The 16,787-nt window shown below is 47.6% G+C and overlaps 1 protein-coding gene and 1 non-coding gene across 10 annotated transcripts in view; one reads left to right on the top strand and one right to left on the bottom strand.

The window, feature by feature from the left end:
* Smarcc2 (SWI/SNF related BAF chromatin remodeling complex subunit C2) overlaps positions 1 to 15,289 on the bottom strand; it is a 31,422-nt gene extending 16,133 nt beyond the window's left edge. For 4 of the 9 annotated variants that reach the window (XM_090327235.1, XM_090327228.1, XM_090327223.1 and 1 more), the window contains exons 1-15: positions 15,146 to 15,289; positions 13,021 to 13,140; positions 11,580 to 11,665; positions 10,580 to 10,661; positions 10,402 to 10,494; positions 9,634 to 9,703; positions 9,331 to 9,400; positions 6,688 to 6,763; positions 6,405 to 6,536; positions 6,012 to 6,127; positions 4,237 to 4,361; positions 1,352 to 1,411; positions 1,178 to 1,215; positions 790 to 920; positions 439 to 510 (exon numbers count right to left, since the gene is read on the bottom strand). In XM_090327235.1, the coding sequence (XP_090183361.1) occupies positions 439 to 510; positions 790 to 920; positions 1,178 to 1,215; positions 1,352 to 1,411; positions 4,237 to 4,361; positions 6,012 to 6,127; positions 6,405 to 6,536; positions 6,688 to 6,763; positions 9,331 to 9,400; positions 9,634 to 9,703; positions 10,402 to 10,494; positions 10,580 to 10,661; positions 11,580 to 11,665; positions 13,021 to 13,140; positions 15,146 to 15,256 (1,382 nt within the window). In that variant the 5' untranslated portion in view covers positions 15,257 to 15,289. Of the gene's footprint in view, positions 1 to 438; positions 511 to 789; positions 921 to 1,177; positions 1,216 to 1,351; positions 1,412 to 4,236; positions 4,362 to 6,011; positions 6,128 to 6,404; positions 6,537 to 6,687; positions 6,764 to 9,330; positions 9,401 to 9,633; positions 9,704 to 10,401; positions 10,495 to 10,579; positions 10,662 to 11,579; positions 11,666 to 13,020; positions 13,141 to 14,460; positions 14,728 to 15,145 lie in introns of those variants that run through there. The other 5 variants (XM_090327272.1, XM_090327267.1, XM_090327251.1 and 2 more) reach the window with 3 other exon arrangements.
* A 785-nt stretch (positions 15,290 to 16,074) lies between these two features.
* Positions 16,075 to 16,156, top strand: Trnas-cga (transfer RNA serine (anticodon CGA)). The gene has a single exon. It is a non-coding gene; the product is annotated as a tRNA-Ser (tRNA).
* Positions 16,157 to 16,787: the final 631 nt, after the last annotated feature.

A 16,787-nucleotide genomic window follows, 5' to 3' on the forward strand; every position in this document is an offset into this window, starting at 1 on the left:
CAAAAGGTGTTACTCTTTTTTTTTTTCAGTCATGGGGCTTGAAGTTTCATGATGGAGGACTGGCTTTGAACCCTGATCCTCAGATCTCTGCCTCCTGAGTAGCTAGGATTATGGGTATGAGCCATGAGTGCTAGCTTAGGCTTTACTCTTAAAATAATTAAGGCTGTATACAAGCACTCTACCACTAGGCCAAACTCCCAGCCCCTAAAGCTGTACTCTTAAAATCTTAAAATTTGCCTTAGGGCAAATTCTTGGATAAACAAGCATGTAAATTCTGGGCTGAAGCTGACTAGTGGTGGCCATGGTGGATTGTCGGCCAAGTATAGTAACTGGGTTAATGAAGCCAAAGATACGTTTGCTAAACTGAACATGGCTGGATTAACAAAGGAAAATAGGAACAGGAAGGAGGGAGAAAATCAGGAGCAAAAATCTTCTTACATCTCTGGAGTCTTGGACTTGTTCTTGCCATTAAAGAATTCAGGGAGAGCCCTCCGTTCAATGGCATGAACGCTGTAAGAGAAACCAAAATGGGTTTAGGAGAAGGTGTTGGGAGAAAAGCTTAGAAGATGGGGAGGACAAACAGCTCAAACTGTAGGAAGGAATTGGAAACTTGTGGGAAACTTTCCATTAAGGATGCAGGACTCAGAGACCAGGACTTTTTCTAAAAGGAAATGCGCTTTGGTCTATCTTGTGAAAGAAGAAATAGCTTATTTGGAGGCAGCAGGAGAAACAACTCGCTGACCCTGTCAATGGTGAAGTAAGGGACTGAATGAAAAGTTGGAGTAATACCTGTTGTAGTCAAACCAGGCAGCGTAGCTGGGAATGATGATGTGGTGGGTCTGTTCAGTCACATTGTCCTCATGCAAGTCAGGATTCTTGGTCTGTTCCCCCTTGTTCCCCGTACTGCTTTCATCCTCATCCTATGAGCATGGAGGCTGCTGGACACTCAGCATTCTCATTTCCCCTCTAGCAACCCCTTGCTTTTCCTATACCCCAGGAATGTGAACAGTAATGGGAGGTGATAGGGAGGAACACTGTGGGCCTAGGATTCTGAAAGGATCAGAGCTTGGAGCAACAGCTAGAATTAGTCTATGGTGGGAAAGTCTGGGCAGAAGGAACCTGACAAACATAAATGAAAATCACAGAGAGAGATGGGGACTCTCTAAACTGGCTCCACCTTGCCCGTGGTCTCCATGCTCTCATCCTCCTGTTCATCTGAAAAGCAAAGACAAGACATGATGATGGAGCCTCCTAGGAGACACAAGAGTCCTACTGAAAGCTGTCAGGCGAGGGGAAAGTACCTCCCCAAGCCTCCGGGACTGCCTGCCTTGCTGGCGGCTCCCTCACTTACCCAGGTCAGTCATGGTGCCTCCTTTGACTGGAGCTGACTCTGAATCCTTCTTAGTGTTGACTGCCAGAATAAAAAGCCATTTTATCAGACATATCCTGCCAATAGCACTCACCTTTCTGCTGTTAGCTGTTAGCTCTTCTTTCTCTAAATACTTTTCGCTATCTGATCACAAAATATATTTAAATCCCACCAGTCACAATCATTTTAGGACTTGAAACTTATTTACTTCCCAACAAAAGTTCATTTAACTTCTTTGTTTATGTATACTCTTAAGTCATTGTCTTTCATAGGTCTTTATCCATGTGTCTATAAAATCTTAATGGATGGGGCCGGGAGTTTGGCCTAGTGGTTAAAGTGCTTGCCTAGCATGCACAAAGACCTTGGTTCGATTCCTTGGTACCACGTATATAGAAAAAGCCAGAAGTGGTGCTGAGGCTCAAGTGGTAGAGTTCTAGCCTTGAGAAAGTCCAAGGACAGTGCTCAGGTCCTGAGCTCAAGCCCAGGACTGGTAAAAAAAAAAAATCTTAATGGATGGAGTATGAGTCTTAAACAATTCATTCTATAAGAAATGGTTTTGTTTTGTTTTTTTGCCAGTCCTGGGTACTGTCCTTGAGCTTTCTCAAGGCTAACACTCCACCACTTGAGCCACAGTCCACTTCCAGCTTTTTGTATATGTAGTACTGAGGAACTGAATCCAGAACTTTGTCCATGCTAGGCAAACACTCTACCACTAGGTCACACTCTGGATGCACAACAACCAAAAAAATTTATTTTACTTTTTTTTTTCTTCAATGCTAAGGACTGAATGTAGGACCTTAAATATGCAATGCAAGGCTGTACCACTAAGCTACATCACAAACCAGATATTAAGTATTTTTGAAATCAGAATATACTTTCCTCACTGCATTCATACACAAAATTCAGGGACAGTACCTTAACCCTCAACCCTTTAACATTCTTGCAGTATCTGGCACTAATTTATGGAATACAGATTGTAAACCAGTATTGCACAGCAACAGCCTTCAAATGGGTGTTCTGTTTCTTTAGTCAGTTGCAGGGCTTGAACTTAGGGCCTGGGTGCCATCCCTGAGCAATTTTACTCAAAGTTAGTGCTCTAACACTTTGAGCCACAACTCTGCTTCTGCTTTTTTTTTTTTGTCTTTTGCCAGTCCTGGGGCTTAAACTCAGGGCCTAGGCACTGTCCTTGGACACTTTTTGCTAAAGGCTAGCACTCTGCCACTTCAGCCACAGCACCACTTCTGGCCTTTTTAAGTATGTGGTTCCAGGGAATCAAACTCAGGGTTTTGTGCATGTTAGGGGAGCATGATACCACTAGGCCGTGCTCCTGGGCTGTTTCTGGTTTTGAGTGCCAGGCCAAAGGAGAGCTTTAATAGAAGATATAAAAGATAAACTCTTGGAATATAGGATGAAACTATAAGAACATCTCTTTATATTATCCTTTATATTTACCACTTTTTTGGGGGAGTGGGTAGGCCGAGGGGCTTGAACTGTGGGAAAGGGTGCTGTTCCTGAGCTCTTCGGCTAAAGGCTACCACCCTATCCCTGGGCCTGGGCATTGTCCCTGAGCTCTTCAGCTCAAGGCTACTGCCCTACCTCTTGAGCAACAATGCCATTTCTGGTTTTCTAGTGGTTAATTGGAGATAAGAGTCTCACAGTCTTTAGTGCCCGTGCTGGCTTTGAACCACAGTCCTCAGATCTCAGCCTCCTGAGTAGCTATAATTACAGGCGTGAGCCACCACATCCACTTTTTAGACAGTTTTCATGTGCTTTATAATCATCCTAAATTAGTAATTTAGTAGTATATTATATGTATACAATTTGGGCTCAAATATATTTTATAGTCAGGAATACATAATCAAAAAGTGTTTTTGCTAGGTGTGGTGGCTCACGCCTGTAATCCTAGTTACTCAGGAGGCTGAGATCTGAGGATCACAGTTAAAAGCCAACCTGGAAGGAAAGTCCTCCGTGAGACTCTTATGTCCAGTTATCTCCAGTGGTGCTGTGGGCTCAAGTAGTTGAGTACTAGACTGGAGCTGAAGAGCTCAGGGACAGCACTCAGGCCCAGAGTTCAGGTCCCTCGACTAACCCCGCCACTCCCCTCCAAAAAAATGTTTTAGAGCTGGGCACTGGTGGCTAATGCCTGTAATCCTAGTTACTCAGAAAGCTGAGATCTGAGGATAATGGTTTGAAGTTAGCTCAGGCAAGAAAGTCTGTGAGACTCGGATCTACAATTAATTACCAAAAAAAGCAAGAAATGGAGCTATAGCTCAAGTGGTAGAATAGCTGCTTTGAGAAGAAAAAAAAAAAAGCCAAGCACTGGTGGCTCACACCTATAATCCTAGCTACTCAGGAGGCCAAGTTCTAAGGATCTAAGTTCAAAGCTAGCCTAGCATGAAAAGTCCATGAGGCTCTTAACTCCAATTAACAGCAGAAAACTGGAAGTAATGCTGTGGCTCAGCATGGTAGAAAGGTAGAGCTGAAGAGCTCAGAGACTCCATGACTGGAGAAAAAAAAAAAGCGGCTCAGGGACAGCGACAGGGACAGTGCCCAGAACCCGAATTCCTGAGCTCAAGCCCTAAGACTGTCTGATCCATGAGCATGCACGTGCGCGTGCGCACACGCACACGCACACGCACACACACACACACACACACACACACGATACTATAAGGTGCAAAACATGGTCTATAAACAGATATACATGTAGATAGGATTTTCCATGGTAATGATAATAACTTCACTAACCATCTACATTAAAAGGAAAGCTACTCTAGACCTGAGAAATAAGCCCACTCAGGAGTCTAGCATAATAGAAGTAGGAAAAGGAATGGATGTAGATCCCAGGGGCTCACCCTGTCCCATACCTGTCTTAGGCAGTGTCACCTCTTCTACATTGGGAACTGGAGAGGGCTCATCCATGTCTTTTGTCAGATCTTCTTGTTCCTCTTCTCTGTGGCCACGTTTTGACTTGGTATAAGGTGTTGAAGGACTGGGAAGAAAAGAAAGTAAAAGATGGGACGGGAGTTTGGCCTAGTAGTAGAGTGCTTGCCTAGCATGCACGAAGACCCAGGCTTGATTCCTTGTTACCACATACATAGAAAAAAGCTGGAAATAGGACTGGAAGTTTGGCCTAGCATGCACGAAGACCCGGGTTTGATTCCTTAGTACCATATATGTAGAAAAAAGCCAGAAGTGGTTCTGTAGCTCAAGTGGTAGGCTCTAGCCTTGAGAAAGCCCAAGGACAGTGGACAGTGCTCAGGCGCTGAGCTCAAGCCAGGACTGGCAAAAAAAAAAAAAAAAAAAAAGCTGAAAATGGTGCTGTGGTTTAAGTGGTAGAGCTCTACCCTTGAGAAAACCCAAGGACAGTGCTCAGGCCCTGAATTCAGTCCCTAGGACTGGCAAAGAAAAAAAAAGAAAGAAAGAAAAGAAAAGAAAAGAAAAGATAACCCTGGCTTGGAATGTGACTTAGTGGTAGGAGAGTACTTGCCTAGCATGCATGAAGCCCTGGGTTCACTTCCTCAGTACCACATAAATAGAAAAAGCCAGAAGTAGTGCTGTGGCTCAAGTGCTAGAGTGCTAGCCTTGAGCAAAAGAAGCTCAGGGACCGCACCCAGGCCCTCAATTCAAACTCCAGGACTGCCCACCTCCCACTCCCAAAATAAATATCCTGTCATCCTGTACAGTTAGCCTTGAGCTGTGAAAGATGGGGTTCAAGGAAAGGGAAGTCAGAACAAAACATAAAAAGAAACTAGTGCCAGGCACCATTGGCTCACACCTATAAATCCTACTCAGGAGGCGGAGATCTGAGGATCACAGTTCAAAGTCAGCCCAGGCAGGAAGTCTGACCAGAAGTGGAGCACTGTGGCTCAAGGAGTAGGGCTGTAACCTTGAGCTGAAGAGCTCAGGGACAGCAGCCAGGCCAGAGTTCAAGTCCCACAAGTGACCAAACAAACCCTGGAAACTACACAGTAAGGGGAGGGAGCAGAGGCTTTTAGTGAGAAGGCATTCTTTTTATTTTCAGTCATGGGACTTGAACTTTGGGCCTGGGTGCTGTCCCTGAGCTCTTCAGCTCAAGGCTAGGGCTCTACCACTTGAAACACAGTGCCACTTTGGTTTTCTGGTGGTTAATTGAAGATAAGAGTCTCATGGGGCTGGGAGTTTGGCCTAGTTGTAGAATGCTTGCCTAGCATGCACAAAGACCCGGACTCAATTCCTTGATACCACATACATAGAAAAAAAGCCAGAAGTGGTGCTGAGGCTCCAGTGGTAAAGCTCTAGCCTTGAGAAAAACCCGAGGAAAGTCAGAGCTCAGGCCCTGAGCCCGAACCCAGGACTGAAAAAAAAAGAAAGGAAGGGGGGCCGGGAGTTTGGCCTAGTGGTTAAAGTGCTTGCCTAGCAAGCACAGGTTCGATTCCTCAGTACCACATACATAGAAAAAAGCCGGAAGTGGTGCGGAGGCTCAAGTGGTAGAGCTCTAGCCTTGAGAAAGTCCAAGGACAGTGCTCAGGCCCTGAGCTCAAGCCTAGGACTGGCCAAAAAAAAAAAGAAATTCAAAAAAAAAGAAAGGAAGGAAGGACTATCTTTCTTTTCTTTGATATGGAGAATAGTAAATATGCGGGCAGGTTAGGGGTTGGCATACCCTTTCTTAGCATTCTTCTTCTTAGCTTCTGGGGTTGGTGAGGGAGAAGGAGAGCGCTTCCTCTTCTTATAATTCCCTCCCTTTTTGTCTCGTCGATCAGAATCTGGGCTGTTCACCTGCAAGATGAGGGATTGAGACAAATGTTATCCATACTCCCCAATGAAAACTTGCCTTGAGACTTATGCTAAGGATGTTAGAAAGAAAGAACAGGGGCTAGGAGTGGTAGTGTGGTAGAGTACTAGCCTTGAGCAAAAGAAGCTCAGCGACAGTGACAAGGCCCTGAGTTCAAGCTCCAGGACTGGGAAAGAAAGAAAGAAGGAAGGGAGGGAGGGAGGGAGAGTGTGTATGGAGGAAGGTGGGAAGGAAGGAAGGAAGAAAGAACAGAATTTTCACCTCATCTGTCAATGTCTTAGCTGAAATCTTCTTTCGGCGGGAGACAGGGTTTTTGTCATCATTCACTTCATAGTCTTCCTCATTCATCCATTCGTTGAAGGTGTCTGTGTCCAGAATCCACTTGGCATGAACCTAAAGTACAAAGGCAGACCATGGTGAAAAGACTTTGAAAGATATGTCTTTTTGTTTAACAGAGAAAGCATAAGGCACAGACTCTATATCACCTCTAAAGTACTTTGGTTTTGGCAATCTACCTGGGGAGAGGGATATAAGAAAATCTCACCTTTCTAGGCTTCTCAGGAGTAGGAGCATCTTCTACAGAGGCTTCAATTTCACTGGCAGGGATCCAAGTATCATAACTGTCAGAAGAAAATGGGTACACAATAGAATCAATGAGACGGAGTTAGGGAAATACAAAATGAAGACCTTTCTTATGGGTTTTGGTGCTGATGCTGGGGCTTGAACTCAGGGCCTAGGCATTGTCTCTAAGCTTTTTTGCTCAAGGCTAGTACTCTACCACTTGAACCAGAGCTCTGCTTCTGGCTTTTTGATAGTTAATTGGAGATAAAGAGTCTCATGGACTTTATTGACCTGCCTAGCCTCAAACAATGTCCTCAAATCTTACCCACCTGTGTAGCTAGGATTACAGGCATGAGCCACTGATATCTGGCTCTCTTTATTTACTGCCAGTCCTGGGGCTTGAACTCAGGGCCTTAGCACTGTCCTTGGACAGTTTTTGCTCAAGGCTAATGCTCTGCCACTTGAGCCACAGTGCCACTTCTGAATTTCTCTGTGTATGTGGTACTGAGGAATGGAACCCAGGGCTTTATGCATGTGAGGCAAGCACTCGACCATTAGACTACACTCCTTGGATCCCTCTCTTGTATTTTCCTATAAAAATTTTATCTGCGCCAGGCATGGTGGCTAACGCCTATAATCCTAGCTACTCAGGAGGATGAGATCTGAGGATCACGGTTCAAAACCAGCTCAAAACCAGCCCGGGCACTAAAGAACATGAGACGCTTATCTCCAAGTAACCACTAGAAAACCAGAAATGGTGCTGTGGCTCAAGGGGTAGGGCAATAAGTAGCCTTGAGCTGAAGAGCTCAGGGGCCAGGCCCAGATTCAAGTCCCATGACCCACCAAAAAAAACTTTATCTGCATAATTTCCCCTGCTAACTTTTTTTTCTGTACAAGTTTTGTTTCACATGATTGTTATGATACTAGATTTTGTTGTTCTATAGTACCGGAGACCAAATCCAAGGCCTCCCTGAGCCTTACCTTTAACCCTTACGTGTTATTTTATTTACTTTTTGCCAGTCCTGGGCTTGAACTCAGGGCCTGAGCCCTGTCCTTAAGAGTTTCTCAAGGCTAGAGCTTTACCACTTGAGCCACAGTACCACCTTGGGCTTTTTTCTATGTATGCGGTACCAAGGAATTGAACCCAGGTCTTCGTGCATGCTAGGCAAGCATTCTACCACTAGGTCAAACTCCCAGCCCCCTTACATGTTATTTTATATGTTCTACTTCCCTCACTCCCACACAAGACAGAGTTTTACTTCTTCCCGGACTGGCCTTGATTTGAAGTTCTGGGCCCAAATGATCACCCTCCCTCTATTTCCTTAGTAGCTGGAACTATAGATGCTTACCACCATTCTTATCTCAAATTCATTTATAAATTAGGAAGATGGAGGACAAGGAAAGATAAAGGACTAGAGGAAGTTATTCTGATTAAACTTTAATATATACATACAAAATACCATAATGAGGGACTGGGAGTTTGGCTCCTCAGGAAGCTGAGATCTGAGGATCATAGTTCAAAGTCAGCTCAGCAAAAAGTCCCTGAGACTCTTAATTCCAATTAACCACCAAAAAGGCTGGCAGTGAAACTGTAGTTGAAGTGATGGAGTGCTTGCCTTGAGCAAAAAAAAGTTCAGGGACTGTGACCAGGTGCTGAGTTCAAGCCCCGGTAACTGGCACAAAAACAAAAACAAAACAACAAAAAAAAATTCTATGGCCTGGGAGTTTGGCCTAGTGGTAGAGTGCTTGCCTAGCATGCATGAAGACCCGGTTTGATTCCTCGGTACCACATACATAGAAAAAAGCCAGAAGTGGTGCTGAGGCTCAAGTGGTAGAGCTCTAGTCTTGAGAAAGTCCAAGGACAGTGCTCAGGCCCTGAGCTCAAGCCCAGGACTGGTTAAAAAAAAAAAAAAGAATTCTAGGGGAATAAAACATACTATGTTGTTGGGGGCAGGTATGTGTGGGAGAGGGAGGGTAAATGACAGGAAATACAGTCAAAGTACTTTATTCATGTATGAAACCTGTTGAAATTTTTTTTGTTTTTGTCAGTTATGGGGCTTGAACTCTGGTTGTGGGCAATGTCCCTGAGGTCTTCAGCTCAAGGATAGAATTCTACCACATGAGGCACAACACCACTTCCTGTTTTCTGGTGGTTAATTGGAGATAAGAGTCTCACAGACTTTAGTGCTTGGGCTGGCTTTGAACAGCAATTCTCAGATCTCAGCCTCCTGAGTAGCTAGGATTATAGGCGTGAGCCACTAGTGCTGGGCTTGAAATGGTTTTTTTTTAAGAAGTAGGAAAGCGGGGGCTGGGAGTTTGGCATAGTGGTAGGGTGCTTGCCTAGCAAGCATTGAAGACTGGGTTCAATTCCCCAGTACCACATACAAAGAAAAAGCCAGAAGTGGTGCTGTGGTTCAAGCGGTAGAGCTCTAACCTTGAGAAGGCCCAAGGACATTGCTCAGAACCTGTGTTCAATACAGTCTTAACCTCCAACAGAATAGAGAATGAAGGTAATATGTATGAGAACAAATTAAGTGACCTAAAAGTAACTCCAATAGTGTCTTCTTGCTCTGCTGGATGTTCTAGGGCTTCTGGCTGTAGCACAAACCCAGAAACCCAGCCTCACCTGTCAGGATAGTAGCCCCAGTGCAGAAGAACTTGTTTATCCCTCTTCATGACTGGTCGGACCCATTCCTCTGAGGATAGAGACAGAGAAGGAAGGGATAAGCTAAAGGGAAATAAAATTAAATCATTTGACAAAAATCTTAACTAAGCACTCTCCTACTGCAGCAGAGGAAATGAGAATAGGAACTAAGATGGAAAGAGGATTCAGAGTTGAAAGGAGAAAGTACAGGCATTGCATGGAGATTAAACTCCTGCCTCCTAGACCAAGCCATTCACTGCAGTAGCAGGGAGATCCAGTGCTCACCTTCTTCTAGGTTCCCTGGGACAGGATGCACAATGTGGGAGGCATTATTCTTATCCTCAGTGACTGTCCCCTGCATAGTGCAAGGAGAATCAGGTTAATACAACCCTCTTTGAATTATTCCTGGGTAAAGTGAAATATAACCACAGATCTACCTTCCTAACCATATCTTGCCTACAGTGGATTAAAGTCAGTTGCATTCTCTTTCCACACACACACAGCTGGGGATTATGGTAATAATTGGGGGAAAAAAAATCAAAGAATCAAACATTCTGTGTTTGGAGACATGGCTCAGTTGGTAGCATGTCAGCCATTGGGCAAAGCATCAGGTATGGCACTGGAGTTCGGGTCTCAGACCAAAAAAAAAAAAAAGAACCAAACATTCCTATAAATAATTCTCTGGATATGGCAAATTTAAAGCCAACTGAAAATATCTATGACATCTATTTGTTATTATAAAGTAGATATTATCCCCTTTCTACAAACTGATAGTCTTTTCTTTTTGGTCCCAGAGGGGACCTGCTGCTTTCGATCACTGGCTAGCACTCTACCAACTGAGTCACACCTCCAACCCCACCGGAAGTAGCCTTTAGGAACAGTGATCCAAACCTGCCAGGACTGGGAAATAGGAGAAGCAAACAAAACAAGAAAGACTGAAGGTTTCCACTTTACTAAACTACTTGTATAGTAGAAAAATGTCCTATTTCAGGATTGCTTCTTGGTATTGAAAAACATGGAGTTTTGGAAACCTCTTCTGACCCACCTACTTACCTGGTGTCTCTTGATAATATCCTTTAATTTCCCTAGTAATTTGGGCTCAATTTCTGGGCACAAAAAAATGTTCGGTCTCGACAGGCAATTATTCTGTGGGGAGAAACAGATGAGATATGGTCATGTGGAGGAAGTGTTTTAGATTCTCACCAAGGGAAGGAAGATGGGTAAATACTACCTGAACCAAAGACTTCTCGATAGTCATGAACATCTCCACATTGCGGTCCATTCGTGATGGGTTTTGGAAATCATAACGCCTCCTTGTGAAGAAATAATGAAGCTAATTAATAATTAGGCAGTGGTAAGTGATTGTTTGTTTGTCCCTAGGATAGGGTTTCATCACTAAGTGTTCCAAGATATTCCTTTTTTTTGGGGGGGGGGGGGGTCATGGGGCTTGAACTCTGGGCCTGGGCACTGTCCCTGAGTTCTTCAGCTTAAGGCGACCGACCACTCTACCCCTTGAGCCACAGCATTACTGGCCACTCCCAGTTTTCTGGTGGTTAATTGGAAGTAAGATTTTCACAGTCAGCCAGGTGGGGTGGCTCACACCTGTAATCCTAGTTCCTCAGGAGGCTTAGATCTGAGGATCAAGGTTCAAAGCCAGCTCCAAAGCCCGCTAGGGTACTAAAGTCCCAGAGACTCTTATCTTCAATTAATCTCTTAAAAAAGGAAGTGGGGCTGTGGCTCAAGGGGTAGGGTGGTAGCCTTGAGCTGAAGAGCTCAGGGACAACGCCCCGGCCCAAAGTTCAAGCCCCATGACCCACCTAAAAAAAAAAAAAAAAATCTCAGTCTTTAGTGTCCCAGCTGGCTTTAAACCATGATCCTCAGATCTCGGCCTCTTGAGTAGCTAGGATTATACATATGAGCCACAAACACTTGGTCTAGATTTTTTTCTGTGGTTGAACTCAGGGTCTGCGCACTATCCTTGGACACTTTTTTCTAAGGCTAGTGTTCTGCCACTTGAGCCACAGTGTCATTTCTGGCTTTTTCTGTGTATGTGGTACTGAAGAGTCAAACCCAGGGCTTCGTGCATACTAGGTGAGTACTCTAGGCTAAGCTCCTGGCCCTAGATCTAGAATGTCTATATATTCTCTCCCATCCATGAAAGACCCTAGAGAATCACAATGGGAAAATCTCTGTAAACTAAATGTAAGAAGCAGAGACAGAAGGCATCTCACCATCCCTGGTCACTCTTGAATTTGTAGGCAGCTGCAAGAATGTGGCACAGGGAGCCTCCTGCCTTGAAATCTAGGAAACATTTGATCTACAAAATGGAAGTGGAAGAAATATGTGAAAGTTACATTGTGAATTCTCTTGCCTCTTAAAAACAATTTCGTGAAATTCCATGCTGAATCTCTCTCAAAGTTACAAATGTTTTTTTTGTTTTTTTTTGCCACTCCTGGGGTCTGAGCACTTATCTTTGGGCTTTCCTCAAGGCTAGAGCTCTACCTGTGAGCCACAGCACCACTTCCAGCTTTTTCTATGTATGTGGTACCGAGGAATTGAACCCGGGTCTTTGGACATGCTAGGCAAGCACTTTACCAGTAAGCCAAACTCCCAGCCCCAGAAATCATTTTTCTTTTTCTTTTTTCCAGTGCTGGGGATAAATCCTAGTGCCTGAACACGATAGACAAGTATTCTATCACTAAACCATATCCCTAACCCTGAGGTTGAAAAACTTTGCCAACGCTTGAGATATTGTATCATGTGGAAGAAGGGAGAAAAAAGAAAGCAATACTAATAAAGCATCTCTTTTTGCCAAGTACTTTGCTAGCTTACTGTTGCAGAAATCAAGGTAAGTCTAGAAATCTCATCTAGAGATAAAGGAACCAAGATGCATACGCACTGCCCAGCATCACTCAGCTAATGACACTGTCAGAACTGAATACAAACTTGCCCACATTTAAATCTCATACAATGTGTGTATCTCTCTCCCCCTCTCTTTCTGTCTCATCTGTTTTTCTCACCACAGTTCAGGGAATCAAATCTAAGCCCTTACACATGCTAAGCAAGCACTCTATCAGAGCAACACCCAAAGTCTCCTTTAAAAAAATTTTTTAAAAAAACATTTTTTTTGGACACAGGGTCTTGCTGAGTTGCAAATGGACTCTAACTCCCCCTGACAATCCTTCTGAGTGCCACAAAAACCTAGGGTTACAGGTATGTGCCACCATGCACAGCCTCAAATTTCATGTCTTCTTATCCACACAATGAGGGACTGGAGGGCTGTGCCCAGCCACTTTTAAATAACTTGTTGCACAAAATAATACAGTAAATGGCACTAAGGCAAACCAAATGTGGCAAATTGGGGACCTGGCCAAGCCAGTTATACTTGATTTCCCACCCCCCTGAGTCCTGGGGATTGAAGTCAAGGCCTCACACTTGCTAGACAAAAAAAGAAACCAGAGAGGGAGAGGGAGAGAGAGAGAGAGACAGACAGACAGACACACACACACACACACACAGACAAGGTCTTATCACAGAGCCCAGGCTGACCTTGAACTCATGTTCCTTTTTCTCAGTCCTCAAGTGCTAGAATTACAGAGTGTACAGATACTTTTTTTTTTTAATGCAACTCCCTTTCCAGTTTGAAGGACATCCTCTTGTTTTTGTACTCACAGGCAGTTTAGTGAGAGGTGCATTGCTGACATGTTTGCCAAAAACTTCTTCCTGAAATTGTAGCAATTGTACAACCAGGCTTGACAGAGACTTGTTGGTTGGTGGTTCAGCTTGTATATACTAGAGAAAAAGAGGGAAAAGAGAAAACACAGACCCCAGGTAAATTTTCTGTCATCTCCCATGTATCTTTCCCAGGGGCTTTAGAATCACCTGGGTGAAGAAACAGTATAAAGATGACAAAAGAGAAGCCCTGGAAAATCCCCTACTAGGAAGCTGGGTTCTGCTGCCATCGGCCCAGGTTGCCAGCTTTGGGTGCTTCCTATTCTGCCCCAGTTATACCCTCAAATAGGAATTTCTGGACCCTATTATCTTAGTATCCGATCTCCAGCCAAAAGCACAGAGAGTTGTAAAATTCTGAAGGTTTAAGGAGCTCAGACCAGGGAAGCAGCACATCCTCAGTACTCTGAGGCAAGTTTATTTCTTGGGGTTACTTTGTGCAAGGCCTTGATACCCCTATAATGGTGCCTCCTTAAGGTAAGATAGGGCAAGCATACTCAGAGACTAAGCTTGTGCATTTTGCTTGTTTGAACTTGGAATAAATGCTTTTACAAAAGCATTTCTAGATGAGAAGGACCATCTGTTAGGCAGCCTGATGAGGAACAAACAGCAAGACAACAATCTAGCCTTTCTGAGGAAACTATATCTAAGACAATCAGTCCCAGACCTTCTGAAATGTTTCCTTATTATGACCCAATGTCTTAGCCTTCAGTTCCAATTTTTAAAACTGAGCCAGGAGGCTAACTTTCTCTTTACCTTTTGACCCCTATTTCCACTATCTTAACGGGGGAGGGGAGAGAGCTAACACCTCTCAGTGGGAAGTGTAAGAAGATCTGTGAAGAGAAAGGTGAATGACAAAAGAGAGCCAGAGAATAAAAGCAGAAGCAGGCCACAGGCTGTCAATCCCTCCAGGGCCACAGCCTAAGCCCTTAGACTGAACTCCCCACAAAAGGTCAAAGGTAGAAAAGCCTGGAAACAGCTTCATGCTGGGGTACAGACGAGTCACAGACCCAGCAGCTGTTTGTCAGAATTCTGACACCGGAGAGCCCCCGAGCAGTTGGCAAGGCAAGGCTTCCTACCAGAATCAGAGGAGAGTTCTCCTAAACCGCTCATCACACTTCTGACAGCCTGCAAAGCTGGGCAAGAAAAATTGAGGAGAGATGGAAAGCTAGGAAAGGAAACCCACAGAACGAGGGCTAGCGAAAAGAGAGTGAGCAGGCCAGGTCTAGAAAAATATCAGGCCTCGAGACAAAGAAAGACACCAGGAGGAGGTCTTGTAGGAAAGACAGGTAAGGCTTCCTGAACCCTTTTGTTCATTGCGTTACTAGTTCCAGTTTGGGGGAAGGGACTACAGGGGGAAGGAACCAGAAATCCGAAGCTCACCCCAATTCCAAGGCGATGCAAGGCTAGGTGGCAGGGTGACTTTATTGTGAAGCTGAGGCATGGTTTGGGGGAAAGGACTGTTGCCCGGGAACTCCTATCCCCTGCTCCCCAGAGAGGTCTGGCTGCCCTGCGGATGGAGGTGGGGGAACGAGCCCCCAGCCCACCCCGAGACGGCGAGCTCACGGTCCGGGGCGCCCCGTGGCAGGCTGATGGGCGGCCAACGGCCTGTTCCTTTTCCACGGCCGTCTACCCGCCTGCTTTCACCATCGGCCCGGTGAACGTACACAAAGCACCGGGGAGGCCTTCCGCCCGGCTGGTACCTGGGTCCGTGGGGGGAGCCCGGCGGGCGCCGTGGCGGGCGATCAGGGAGGAAGGGGAGGGCGCCCCCGGGGCCCGCCCGGGCCTGCCGCCCGCCTCCGCCGGGGAAGCGGGGCTGCGCGGGAGGGTGGGCTGCAGGCACCGGGCGGGCGGTGGAGCGCGCGGGGCGCGGCGGGGGCGGGGGCGGCGGGCGGGGGAGGGGCGCGGCGCCCCGGCCTGCGGGCCGGCGGGGAGGGGCCGGGCCGGCCGGCCGGGAGGGCCGGGCCCCGGGGAGCCGCGGGCCGCCGCGGGCCCTTTGTCCCGCCCCCGGGCCCCGCGCGGCGGGCGGCGGCGGCGGCGGCGGCGGCAGCGGCCCTCCCCGCCGTACCTTCTTGTAGTTTTTACCCAGCCAGAGCCGCACGTTGTCGAACTGGGTCACGGTGTCCGCGGCCTCATAGTACTTCACGTTGGGGCCGCCGTCCTTCTTCCGCACCGCCATCTTCTCGGGCTCGGGGCCCCGCCGCCGCCGCCGCCGCCGCCGCCGCCGCCGCCGCCGCCGCCGCCCGCCCCGCTTAGCTCAGCTCCCGCCTCCTCGCCGCCTCCTCCTCCGCCCGCCTCCCGCCGCCTCCCGCCGCCGCCGCGGCTGCCGCCTCCCGCCGCCTCGGCCGGCCCCGGCTCCGCGCAGCGCCCCCTGCCGGCAGAGGCCGGCGCGGCGGCGGAGGCCGAGGAGGCCCGGGCTCGGGGCGGGGATCCCGGCCGCCTCCCCGGCGGCGGCGGCGGCGGCCTCCCGGCGGCTTCCCGGAGTGCCGGGGGCGGAGGGGGAGGCGGGGCGCCATTCTCCTGGCCGCTCCGACCGCGGAGCAGCGCCTTTCTTTCTTTTTTTTCTCCCCTTTCCCCAACCAGACGCGGGGGACCCAGCTAGCCGATCGCGCGGGGACTCGGCTGCCGGAAGAGCCCCGTGCGATCCACGCCTTGACCACGTCCCTGCACGGCCCCGGGCCGATCCTTCCGTCCGTCCCCAGCTGCCCCTCGTCTCACCCCCGCCCTAGCGCCCCTCTCCGCTTCTCCACCTCCAGGAGATCAACCTCGTCCCCTCCCCTCCGCCAACAGGCTTTGCCTCCGCCTCTAAGTAGGTTGGCGCTGCGGGAGGCCCCGACCCAGACCCCGGGGCCGTCCGGTCCCCCGACCCTCGCTTTGAGCGGAGGGCGGGAGCCCCGCGGTGCGCGCCGAGCCCGGGCCCCCTCCCGCCGCCGCGCGCCTTCCGCGGCCGCAGTGCCGACCCTTTCTGTAAGCGCGCGGCGGAGCGCGGTTTTGGAAGTCACGGTGGCCGAGTGGTTAAGGCGTTGGACTCGAAATCCAATGGGGTTTCCCCGCACAGGTTCGAATCCTGTTCGTGACGGATGGCGTTTTCTACTTTTTTTCTACTCCCCCTTTTCTCCTTTCTCCACATATAAAGGGAACCCCTCATAGTTTGTTTTCTCTCTCCTTTTCTTACCTCCTGGAGGTAACCTCTAGAGGCTGAGTGATACACAACAATGGGCTGGGCTGCTAGGACACCCGGCGCTCTCAGAATTGTGTAAATTAAGCCTTGCTAGCAGAGCTTCGACATAAGAGGATTGGGGTTAAGATTGGGAGTTAATTGGGAAAACAGTGCTCCTTGAGCAATGTCAAACCTGGAATTTGTAGGGGAGAACACTTCTGTATTTCCTGACAAGAAGTCACAACTTGTAAATCTGATGGCACTGGTGACACAAGAGCACCATTTTTCTTAATGTGTTTCTTAAGTATTACAAAGCTACAGAAGCTTAAATACCAACACTAGCGAGAGCCAGGGTGTTGGAAGATGTGTGTGTGTGTGCGTGTGTGTGTGTACTGGTCCTGGAGTCTGAACTCAGAGTCTGGGCACGATCCTTAAGTACTTTTTGCTGAAGGCTAGCACTTTACCGATTGAGCCACAGCAATATTTTGGTTTTTTGGTCGTTAATTAAAGGTGAGTCTAAAAGACTTTCCTGCCTGGGCTGACTTTGAAT

Source organism: Megascapheus bottae, chromosome 2 (assembly GCF_031878675.1).
Source record: "Megascapheus bottae isolate mThoBot1 chromosome 2, mThoBot2.hap1, whole genome shotgun sequence".
Lineage (NCBI taxonomy): Eukaryota > Metazoa > Chordata > Mammalia > Rodentia > Geomyidae > Megascapheus > Megascapheus bottae.